This window comes from Talpa europaea (genome assembly GCF_964194135.1).
Source record: "Talpa europaea genome assembly, chromosome: 9".
NCBI classification, from domain to species: Eukaryota; Metazoa; Chordata; class Mammalia; order Eulipotyphla; family Talpidae; genus Talpa; species Talpa europaea.
In genome coordinates this window covers 85,845,781-85,858,305 of record NC_140076.1, presented here as the reverse complement: position 1 = coordinate 85,858,305, position 12,525 = coordinate 85,845,781, and the positions used below count along the sequence as shown (strand labels likewise).

Sequence of the window (12,525 nt, the reverse complement as noted above, 5' to 3'; positions counted from 1 at the left end):
GATTTTTTTATCTCTAAAATCCAGCATTGACTCACAGCCCTACTTAGATTGGACACATGTCCCACAGTTTGCCATAGTTCCCACCACTCTCTCTTGGCCACCTTCAATTATTTATTGTTTCCTACTTGACCACTGAAGGTATTTGAATTTATGAACATTGATTTATTTCGATTTGTGCTTCCCAAGGTCAAGGCAGCAAGCTCTAATAATAATGGATATTATATTATCTGAAATAAAAGCAGAAATGAGATAGCAGGGGATACGGGCCCCTTCTCTTTGGCTCTCCAGCTTAAAGAATGAGAACTTAGATGACAAAGAAGATCTGTAGTTCTCTTTGACCGAGAACCAGAATGAGCTATAATTGCTACCAGGTAAACCGTGTGTCCACCCAGCCTCTGGGCTCCTGTTACTCTGCAATGGGGAGGGTCAAGGATGCAGGCGTTTTCAGCATAGAATGACTTCCCCAGGCAGGCTTCTTCTGTTGCATCTTTTGCTCCTGCTCTCTCTCAACTGACCTACCATCCAGGACCATTTGGGGTTTCCATGCTCAACTCTGCCTTTCCCTTCCTTTTTCAGACTTATGCCTCTATGGTCTCAACTGATCTGCCTCCTCTTCTGTACTCCAAGTGCCTCTGTTACACTCTTCCCCTCTTAAGCTGCACCACATTGGCCCTATCTAGTAGGCCCTAAACTCCTTTAATGTGGACACAGATGTTTCTTTAACAATTGGCATCATCCCTGGTGGGTGCTCAATTCTTTATTCTACAATGCTCTGGAAAACCCATCATGGCTTCCTCTGATAAGCATGTTTCTAAATGATTCAGCCCTGTCAACTCATTCCTCATCCTGTCTGCTCCCTGGGTCAGTTTGACAAGGAGGGCAGCTGGATAGCTTCTCCTCTCCCCATCCCTTGTCCTCCCTTGACACCTGCCTCCACTGCTGCTTTCTAATCAGTGTCAAAAACAGCCCATCTGACAGTGCTGTATGTTCCTCCCCTGCAGACCTACAAGGATTCTGACATAGACGTCTTCACCTTTGGGACACCCATCAACACCATCTCCCTCACCACAATCCTCCTGCACCAGGCAATGGAAATGAAGACCTGGGTAAGTGCCCCAGAGGCTCCTGGACTTAAAACTGGATTCCTGTCCATTGACCACATTCATATATCTGAGTAGTCACACACCCTTTCATGGATACACCCTGAGTTCCCACATGTGTAGCAATAGAAACCTTGAGGTCACTGTACTTAACATGGAGCTGGGTTATAAAACTTAACAAGATATAGATGTAGAGAAGCTAGAGAATAGAAGAGAGGTATTGAGTAGACAAGAGATATATAGGGGAGGAGAAATTGAGGGAGATGGGGGGGAGAGAAAGGAAAGGTGAAGATACTAAGGCAACACAAGATAGGAAGAAGACAATAGGGGACATATAAAGGAGATCATTGATATAGTGGAAGATACAGAGAAAAAATGGAGCGTTAGAGACAACAGAGATGAGAGATAGTGGAGAGAGGAGAAAGAATACTGAAGAGGTGACATAGGGAAGTGGAAGGTAGAGAAGATACAGGTGAGAGAGATAGTGTAGGAGAAATATAGAGGAGTGGAGAGATATAACAGCACAGGAGACATAGACAGAAGAGATAGAAGGTGAGGAAATGAGAAATATAGAGGAGACCATAGGAGAGATAGAGAGGACAGGAGAGAGGGAGAAGTGGAGAGAAAGAGGGTGAGAAGATAGAAGACAGGAAATACAGAAGTGAGTAGGGGAGAGATGGAGAGCAGGGGAGAAGAGAAATATAGAAATGGGATGTGGAAGATGTAGCTTGAAGTGGAATATGTAGGAAATATATGACACGCGGAGAGAGGAGATGAGGAGACAGAGATCTGAGAAGAGACATGGAGCTATATGAAAGAAATACCATAACTGGAGTGATATGAAGAGGAGCGCTGTAGAGAAGGAAGCGCTGAGTAGAGAGGAGATGTGGCGAGACATGGAAAGAAGGGGTGAACTGGGGAGGAGAAATGTGGAGCGATGATAGCTGAGGTTAGATCTCTACATATGGAGAGAAAAGGAGAGGAGAAATGAGGGTAGGGAGATATGCAGTGGAGAGAGATGTGTGGGTGACATGTGGAAAGACATGGTGAAGAAAGTGTGGATAGGAGAGGTGCCATGAAGAGGAGCGACTGTAGAGGAGATGAGAGACATTGAGGGAAGAGATAAGACGTGAGTACTGAGTGGAGACACGTAGAGAGGAGAGATGTGTAGAGCAGTGAAGTGGGAGAGGGGAAATGTAGAGAGAAGAGAGAGGACTGGGAGAGATGTAGAGAGAGGGGAGACGGAGAGAGATGTGACCGATATGGAGAGGAAAACTATAAAGAGACTGCGGAGAAGAGAGTTGTGGAGAGAAGAGGGACAATTAGGAGAAATATGGAAAGATGTGGGGGATATGGTGAGGAGAGTGGCGGAGAGATGCAGAGAGGAAAGGGGAGAAGTCAGGAGCGATGAAGAGATGTGCGGAGATGAGAGTTGTATAGATATGGGTAACTCCCCCTCCATAAGGGAGAAGTGTAGAAAACAGTTACAAAAAAGAGAGATGCAGTGATGTGGAGAGAGGAGAAGAGAGTTGTAGGAGGGAAGAGACTTAGGATATTCATCGAGGAGAGCTGAACATACAGATGAAGAGGAAAGGATTGATATAATGGGGAGCTATAAAGAGATATAGAGGGGATGAGAGATGTAAAGGAGAACAGAGGAGAAATGTAGCAGAGAGGAGAGATATAGAGAGGTGGAAGGGTAGACTGATGTGGAGAGGAGAGATGAGATGGAGCTACAAGAAGACATAAGGGGATACATGAAAGAAGTAGAGTGATTGACGTGGAGAAATATAGAGAGGTAGGAAATATATAATCTCCACAACTGGCCTCTGCCTATAACAGAATGGAGGAAGAGAAGAGGGTAAATTTAGAGAAATATGTAGAAGAAATGAACAGAAATAAAGAGGAGAGATGTGGAAGCACGTGTATAGCAGAGATGAGGAGAGGAATGGACAGATGTGGTAGGCGAGGAGAGATGATACTCAATGATAGATGTGCAGAGATGTGGAGATGGAAGAGCTGAAACAATGTGGAGAGAGGACAGGTAGAAAAACATAGAGAGGAGGGGTGAGACAGAAAGGCAAGATGAGGAGAGGAAAGTTGTGTGGAGGAGAGACCACAGTTGAGGTTACATATTCTGAATATGAAGAGAAAAGGAGAAGTGAAATGAGGATAGAGTGGGGAGAGGAGCAGGTGACAGACATGGAAAGCATGGAGAGGAGAGGCACCATGAGGAGAAGAGCGATGTGGAGAGGAGGGGAGGGAGAGAGGGGAGGGAGAGATGTGTAGATAGAGAAGTGAGAAGAGGAAAGATGTGGGGAAATAGATGAGATGTGAGCAGGAGGTACCAGGTTAGATATAGAGAAGAGAGGACAGATGTGCAGAAACATGGCAAGGAGTGATATGATATACAGATGTGGAGAGATGTGGAATGGAGAAGATAAGGAGCAATGTACTGAGGATAGGATAAGATGAAGAGGGAAGGCGATGTGGAGAATAGAGACATAGAAAGATGTGTAGAATACCAAATGGATACATGTGCAGACAAGAAATATAGAGAGAAGAGGTGTGCATTGGAGCTGAAAGACACATGGGGACAATAGGAGAGAGAGATATGTGGAGAAATGTGAGTCGAAGAGTTGTAGAGAGATGCTGGGTCAGAGATGAAGAGAAGAGATGTGGAGATGAGATTTGTGGGTAGTAGAGATGGAAAAATGTGGAGAGAACCATGTGAAGATGTGTAGAGAAGAGAGGAGAGGTACTTATATGAGATGGAGAGGAGAGAACAGAGATAGAAAGAAGAGAGATGGAGCATAGAGCTGTAGGAGGATAGGAGGGCTAGAGGAAGGATGTAGAGCAGAGATTTAGAAAAGATGAGGAATAGCAAATAAGACATAGGAGAGAGATTCAAGAGATAGGAGAGCAAAGGAGATGTAGGGAAGAGACCTAGATAAGAGAGAGAGGAGAGTCCAAGGAGAGCTGAAAATAGAGATGAAGAGGGATACAGAAGAGAGAAGAATAGAGACAAGAGATTGAAGATGAGGAGAGATATGGTGGAGGGAGAGATATTGAGATGTGGAAGGTGTAGACTGATGTGGAATCTGCAGGAAATATGACATGTGGAGAGGAGAGATGAGATGGAGATGAAAGATGTAGAGAAATATAAAGAGGTAGGAGATACATAATCTCCACAGCTGGCCTCTGCTGTAACAGAATGGAGGGAAGAGGCATAATTAGAAGATATGCAGGAGAGAGAAGAGGGGAAATGTGGAAGCATGTGGATAGCAGAGTAGTGGAGAGGAGAAATGAGGAGAGGTATGGACAGATGTGGTAGGCGAGGAGAGATGATACTCAGTGATGGATGTGTAGAGCTATGAAGAGGCGAGTTATAGAGATGGAAGAACTGAAACAATGTGGAGAAAGGAGATGTAGAGAAACATGGAGAGGCGTGGTTAGATGAAAGGCAAGATGAGAAAACATCTAAACAGATATGGATAGAGGAGAGATGTGGGGAAGAGAGGAAAGTTGTGCATAAGCGAGATCATAGTTGAAGTTATATATTCAAATATGAAGAGAAAAAAGGAGAAATGAAGATAGGAGTGGGGAGAGGTGTGTTGACAGATGTGGAAAGTGTGGAGAGGAGAGGATGGGAGGAAGAGATATGTAGATAGAGGAATGATGAGACTGAGAAAAGATGAAGGGAAATAGATGAGATGTGAGCAGCAGACATCAGGTTATATAGAGAGAAGAGAGGATAGATGTAAAGAAACATGGCAAGGAGCGAGGTGGAGAGAGAGAGGAGAGGTGTGGAGTGGAGAAGATTGATGAGGAGCAATCTATTGAGGAGAGGATAAAAGATGAAGAGGGGAGGAGATGAGATGTGTGGAGTACCGAATAGACATGTGCAGGGAGAGATAAGAAGATAGTTGTGGAGCTATAAACATAGGGGTGGAGGTGTTCTTTGGAATTGATGTTTCTGTGTCCTTTGGGTAAATACCTAGGAGTGGAATTGCTGGATCATATGGAAGCTCTATGTTTAGTAGGTCCAGAAATCTCCACACAGCTCTCCATAGTGGTTGGACCAGTTTGCACTCCCACCAACAGTGCAGAAGAGTTCCTTTTTCTCCACACCCTCGCCAGCATTTGTTGTTGCTAGTTTTTTTAATATGTGCCATTCTCACTGGTGTGAGATGGTATCTCATGGTAGTTTTGATTTGCATTTCCCTGATTACAAGTGATGTTGAACATTTTTTCATATGCTTGTTGGCCATTTGCATATTTACAATAGCTAAGCTTTGGAAACAGCCCAAATGCCCAAAAATAGATGACTGGATCAAGAAGATGTGGTACATATACACCATGGAATATTACTCAGCATTCAAAAAAGATAAACACATGCAATTTGCAGCAACATGGATGGCGCTAGAAGGGATCATGCTCAGCAAAATAAGCCAGAAAGAAAAAGAAAAATACCGGATGGTCTCACTCATAGCAGGAATCTAGAAAACTTAAATAAGGGACCAGGAAAATGAATAACTATAAGAAAGTGAAAATCAGAATCAACAAAAAACTATGAAACAGACACTTTTTTGGGGGTGAGGGGCGGGTTGCAATTGTATGGGGAATATAAAAATAAAAGAACATAAAAAAGATAGTTGTGGAGATATGGAGAGTAAATAGATGAAGAGAAAGTGGAGATGAGAGATAAGGAAACACATTGATAGGAGTTGTGTGCAGTGAAAGATGTGGAATCATGTGTGAGAGGATAGATGTGGAGTGGAGATGACTGATAAGGAGTGATGAGAGAGAAAGATGTGGCGAGATGAGATGTAGGGTGTACTGAGTAGATACATGTGGAGAGGAGAGTTGTGTGTAGTAGAAATGGAAAAACACAAAGATTTGGAGAGTACCAAGTGAAGACATGTGTAGAGAAGAGATGAGAGAGGAGAGGAAGGATTAACAGAGATGTGAATATGAGAGATGTTGGGAAGACTGGAGAAATGTGGAAAGTAGATATGGACAGATGGAGAGTGGGGGAGTATAGAGATGTGGAGAGATATGTAGTCAGTAGAAGAGAGATGACAAGAGTTGAGAGATGAGATGTGGTGAGGGGTTATATAGCTATGGAGAGGGGAGAAGCGGAGAGATGAGCATATGAGAAGTGTTGAGTGGGCAGGACTGATGTGGAGACATCTGGATAAGAGATTAGGAGAGTTGAGGGAAGTGAAGTAGAGAGGCATGGAGAGATGTGAGATTGGAGTAGACGTGGAAAGGAGAGAGATGGGGAGGAGAGGAGTGATGAGGATGGCAGAGCGACGATAATGACTTACATGTATGTAGCAAAGTAGTAACAACATCACTCTTAGTGGTTGCAATGTTTGCACATTAGGTGATTTTTATTGCCATTTTTAAAGACATATACATTGGGACAATGAGGTTAAGAAACATCCCCCCAAATTTTTCAACATAGAAAGAAATAACTTTGGACACTGTACTAACAGTCTGAGTGTGTAGGATTGACCGGTAGGGGAGACCAATTGTCAGAAAGATTTATCCTTAACCGAGCTGAACTGGCTCTTTCTAGAAGTATAGTACTCATTAAAATTTAAGCAAACCAGGGCCTCCCTGGTGATGCAGGGGGTTGAGTCTCAGTACTGTAAAGCTATCGGCAGCCACTGCAGCACGAGTTCAATCCCTGGCCAGGGAGGCGACCCACATGGCACAGCAGACCTCTCCTGTCTCACCCGCTGCTCCCCTCAGCAGTGTATTTCAGTAGATCCACCTGTTCTGCTACCCACTCTGTCTCTGGTGAATCCTCTCACCCTCCTGCACCTCTGGCCTACACCCCAGCTCTTGTGTGCATAAATAAATAAATCTTTAATAAAAAATTTAAGAAAACTGCCCCCAAGTAAGCTCAATGAGTCCCCTGCATCAGAACGTCCCAAAATAGACCAGACCCTGACACACTGGTCAGTGGCTGACGAGAGCCACCCCAGAGGACGTGCAGGACACAGCATTCCCTGTTTGAAATCCCTTCTGCCAGTGACTAACAAAGTGATAAGACCCTAAAGGCACAGCCAAGGTTGAGTCCAGGACCCATTTCTTCCTGGACCCCCAGCACCAGGATAAACTGCAACACAGTGGGGAGGAGAGGGCCTGGGCAACTCAGGCTTTCTGGGAGCACATATGGCAGATAGGATGGGGGATGGTTCCGACTCCAGACAGGAAAGGGATACTGGGCCCCCTTGACTGCCAGATACAAGGTCTGGGCTAGAGTTCTGCACTCAAGAAAGGAAGCTGAAGGAAAGAGATGTCCAAAGCTATTCAGACTTAGTTTTTCCAGAAGCTGTGAGGGAAGGAAGCAAGAGTCAATGATGTAACTTCCAGTAAAAGCAGGCTAAGGAATCCTTTAGAACTCTTGAAAATGAAAAATGGTCATTGAAGTTAAAAGCATTATTTGTGGGGTCCACTCTAGGAGGACACTATCCTTCCAGAACAGTGGCTGGAAGAAGGGATTCCAGCGTCCACTTCACAGGAATCCCAGAAGGAGGAGAGGATGGGACAGAAGCGCTATTTGAAGAGATAATCAGTGAGAAACCATCAAAATAAATCTGATGTGTCACCCGAATAGATCATAGTTAAACTGCAGTTTAACAGCCAGAGAGACCTCTGAAAGTCTAGCAGAAATTATGGGCAATGACTTAAAAAAAAAAAAAAAACACAGCAACAGAAACCAGAAAACAATGGAGTGATTCTCTTCAAAAAGCTGAGGGGAGTGACAAAAGGAGCCACACTATCACTGAGCGCTAGAGCAAAGGAAAAGACATTCTCAACTAAACTCTAACAAGCCAGAGCCTCACAAGGCATATACTTCTGCAAGAACATAGAAGCTGTGCATCCCTGGTGGCACACGGGTTAAAGTCTCAGCCCTATCAAGCTATCACTAGCCACTGTGGCATGAGTTCCATCCCAGCCAGGGAGCTACCCACATGGCGCGGCAGACCTCTCCTGTCTCTCCCGCTGCTCCCCTCAGCAGTGTATTTCAGTCAGTCTGCCTGTTCTGTTCCTCACTCTCTCTGGTGAACCCTCTCACTCCCCACACCTCTGGCCTACACACCAGTTCTTGTATGCATTAATAATCTTTTAAAAAGAATGTAAAAGCTGAACTGGTAAGAAATAACAATGGTTTGAAACAGGTAATTTATGCTGAAACCTTCATTGTAGATAAGGGGACAGAAATGCATATTTAACTATAAATTTTTCCAAGTAAGTTCACACTTCATATCTTTTTATTTTGGAATGCAAAGAAAAGGGAAGGAAGAAAAATATAGGAACCTATCAATACTCAGGCTGTAAGGAAGATGAGAGGGTAAGAAAAGAAAGCAGTACTCAAAATATATCAGTACTGGGCCTCCCCGGTGGCGCAGCGGTTGAGCGCTGGGTTGCGAAGCTGCCCGCAGCCTCTGCAGCACTGGTTCGATCCCCGGCTGCTCCCCGGCCACCAGAGGAGGGTCCCACATGACGTGCAGACCTCTCCTGCCGCCCGCTGCTCCCCTCAGCAGTGTACTTCGGTCCTTCTGCCTGCTCTGCTCCCCGCTCTGGCTCTGGTGAATTCTCTCACCCTCCCGCACTTCTGACTGTACCCAGTGCTTGTATAAATAAATAAAAATAAATCTTTAAAAAATATATATATGTACTGTTATAAATTTAAATGGACTTAATTCACCTATTAAGAAGCAGAAGTTATGCTTGGACATTTTTTTCACCTAGAAATATAAGAAATGGACAATCACTATGAGATTTTTATATAATTTTATCAGAAACATAGATCAAATAACAAAGGCTATAGAAGTTTTCAATCATCACATTTTATCAATATATAAAAACCCCACACCAAGCCAAAGGCAAAGAAAGCATGCATGATTTTCAGACACACCATTTACCAGAAAATTAAAAGATGGAATTCTGAATCAAAAGAAATTTAAATCAGTATCAGAAATTCCATGTTATGAGACTTATATAAGCATTAAAAGATTGTCCCCAAAAACCTAACATGTAGGGCCTCCCCGGTGGCGCAGCAGTTGAGCGCTGGGTTGCGAAGCTGCCCGTGGCCGGTTCGATCCCCGGCTGCTCCCCGGCCACCAGAGGAGGGTCCCACATGGCGCGCAGACCTCTCCTGCCGCCCGCTGCTCCCCTCAGCAGTGTACTTCGGTCCTTCTGCCTGCTCTGCTCCCCGCTCTGGCTCTGGTGAATTCTCTCACCCTCCCGCGCTTCTGACTGTACCCAGTGCATGTATAAACAAAACAAACAAACAAACCAGCAAACAAATAAATAAAGCATGCCTCTATAAAAAAAAAAAAAAAACCTAACATGTAAAGTTGTAAATAACTTAAGGTCAAGAGTAAATCACAGTGGATCCTATAACAAACTTCTAGATGGTGGGATGTGGCAGAGCAAACTTTTGAGATATAGCTAAAGCCTTCGTTATTAAAAAAAAAAATCAAATTTGAGTAAGTTGAGAAATCAACTGAAGAAGATACAGAATGAGGGGAAATCAAGGAGACAACAGGAAAGCATGGTTCCTATTGTGATAGGTGAGCCCTGAGCCCAGACACAAGAAGATCACAAGAGGCTCCTAGGAGTGAAAGGACTATGCTTATAGGTGGAATCAATTTTTTAAATATTAAAAGATTGAAATTTTAAATCAAGCTGATATTTCTTCAAATGTATAGCTTACCAAAAAATAATCAAGCTCATTCTGCAGATCCCCCCCCCCAAAAAAAAAAATCACCACTAGAGAAGCCAAGGAGCTAATCCTATCCCCAAGACATCAGGCCTAGAGGATTAGAAGGTGAGCTTGATAGCTCATAAATCGGGCTTATCTGCCCCTTACACCATTTTTTTTCCCATGATTTAGAAAAACTAGGCAGAGGACATTATCTCCCCACTTACAGAAGTACACACACCATGCAGACAGAAATCAACAGTGGCCTTACAGGACCAATTAGACAAGAAGGATGTCATGGATATTTATGGAGCATTCCACCCAAAACAACAGACTACATGCTCTTCAAGTCACATGGGACATTCTCAAGGGTAACCATTTGTTGGGACAGGAAGAATCTCAGTTTCTGAAGGCTGAAATCAAACATTTTTAGGGGGATCACAATGGTATGAAAATGGAAATCAAGCAGAGGAAGAGACTAGGCATCATGCTGTTGAACAGGTATTGAGTCAATGAGAAAATCAAAACAGTATCTGGAGACAAATGAAGAACCTACAAAACACAGCAGAAGGTCCTGGGAGGGCTGTTTAGAGCAAGAAAGGCTGCCTCAGGAAACAAAAAAATCAACACTTGTACCTAAAGGAACTAGAAAAAAAAAAGTCACTAGCAGGAAAGAGCTAATAAAAATTAGAGCAGAAACAAAATAATAAACAAAAGACCTTTCAGAAGATCTAGGACACCAAGAGCTGATTCTTTGAAAAAAGTAGACAAACCTCTATCTGGATTCACAGGGAAGAAGAAAGAAACCACTGGAAATCTAGAAATAGAGTGTGTCACTTTCAGACTAGCATAGGAGGAAAATGAATTTGCCGGAAATAGGAAGTTGAAAAGAGGCTAAGAACGGGGAAGGGAGAGAGCACAGCAAGGACTGAAGAGCAGAGGCGGCGACACTGCTTTGCAAAGGGATCAACTACAGCCACGTGAGAAGTGAAGCCATCTCACAGATGGAGGGCAGACAGGCAAATCCCACCAAATAGGATTCTCTTTCTGTTACATTTTAAAACAGGGTCCATAACAACCCAAATGCCTAATAAATAGATGACTGGATCAAGAAGATGTGGAATATATACACAATGGAATATTACTCAGCAATCAAAAAGGATAAACTCATGCCATTCGCAGCAACTTGGATGGAGCTGGAAGTGATTATGCTCAGCAAAATAAGCCATAAAGAAAAAGAAAAATATCAGATGGTTTCACTTATAGGAGGAATGTAGAGGAACCAAATAAGGGATCAGGGAAAAAAAGTAACTGCAATGAATTATAATTCAAAATCAAGAGGCAGCCATAGACCAGAGACATTCTGTAGGGAAGGAAGAGAGAGAGGGATCAGGACAGGGCTGGGAAGAGCACAAGGGACTATGGTGATGTTGCATGGGCGAATTGCTTCTGGGAATTTCATGGGAAATCATACATTGTACAAAAATGAAGGATGATGTAGTAAATATACATATAAAAAAAAAAACAGGCTCCACAGGGAATCATAGGCGATGGTACTAAAAGGGTAGCATGGAAATTATCACCAAGCCACAGGTGGACAATGACTTAGGGGTATGAGGGTAGTGTGTGTTCAAACTTTGGCTCACAGCAACATGGATGTTGGCTTTATCACCATCCACCCAGCTGCTCGCTTTTTTGAACAGTGTTTCTATATGTAGCATTTGCCAAACACTGAAAGCCACAAGTAGCATGACTGGGCTAAACCGCTATCCCCCCCCAACCAAGTTCCCTTCTTTCCTTCCCCAGACCATTATTCATGGCGTCGTTCTCGTGGGCAGCTTCCTGATGTACTTTGTGGTGTCCCTCCTGTACCACGCCACCTGCGTCGTCTGCAACAGTCCCACCAACCCCTACTGGGTGATGGAAGGCCAGCTCTCGGACCCCACGTTCTATCTCGTCTGCTTCCTCACACCAGTGGCAGCCCTGCTTCCAAGGTTTGCACGGGGGAATGTTTCCCTAGAGCTGTTCGTCTCCCCACCATTAGCCATTCCCTAAGTGGCAATGTGACCTCTGCTCCATCCCAGAGGCAGTCATTTCAAAAATAAGATGCAAGGGCAGAAGGAACCCTGAGCTAGGACAGAACAGCATGGATTCTGGCCCCAGGTCAGGGAGAGCAGCAGTCACTCCGTCTGGCATGGATATGACACCTGTAACATGAGAGTAATAATCCCCACACCCTGCCTTACATGTTTGTTTCGAATACAAGGAACCATTTTGAAAAAGTCCTTCGTTAGCCCAGAAGTATTGCACTCAGACGCCTTCCAGGACAGGCAAGTGACTGCAGGTGAGCAGACAAGCAGCTCAGGTGAAGCAGAAATGGGAGAAAGGCCTCCACTTCACCCTCGCTGTGCCACAGGGGAAAAGCAAGTCCAGCACACTTGTATTTCCCAGAAATACAGGTTTGCATGACATAGCCAACTTTTTATTCTCTTAAGTATTTTGTTGAGGGAATGCTGGTTTACAACAGCATACGGTCTTAAAGGTACAAGTTCACACCTCCTCAGATAGGATGCCACTCAGCTCCAAAGCCCCAATAATCCTCCCCCACCATCGACCTCTGGTTGCCTCAATTCTACAATCAGATTTCTAGGGTTAATTCTGTCTGTTCCTTTATTTCTCTATAGTCCACATAAGTGAAAG

At 44.0% G+C, this 12,525-nt stretch overlaps 1 protein-coding gene across 1 annotated transcript in view; it reads left to right on the top strand.

The window, feature by feature from the left end:
* The window catches only part of ATP10B (ATPase phospholipid transporting 10B (putative)), a gene marked incomplete at both ends in the record, with an annotated part of 112,559 nt that extends 100,679 nt beyond the window's left edge, over positions 1–11,880 (top strand). Inside the window, 2 exon segments of the mRNA XM_084242422.1 lie at positions 1,002–1,106; positions 11,632–11,880. Coding sequence (XP_084098548.1) covers positions 1,002–1,106; positions 11,632–11,880 — 354 coding nt within the window.
* Positions 11,881–12,525: the final 645 nt, after the last annotated feature.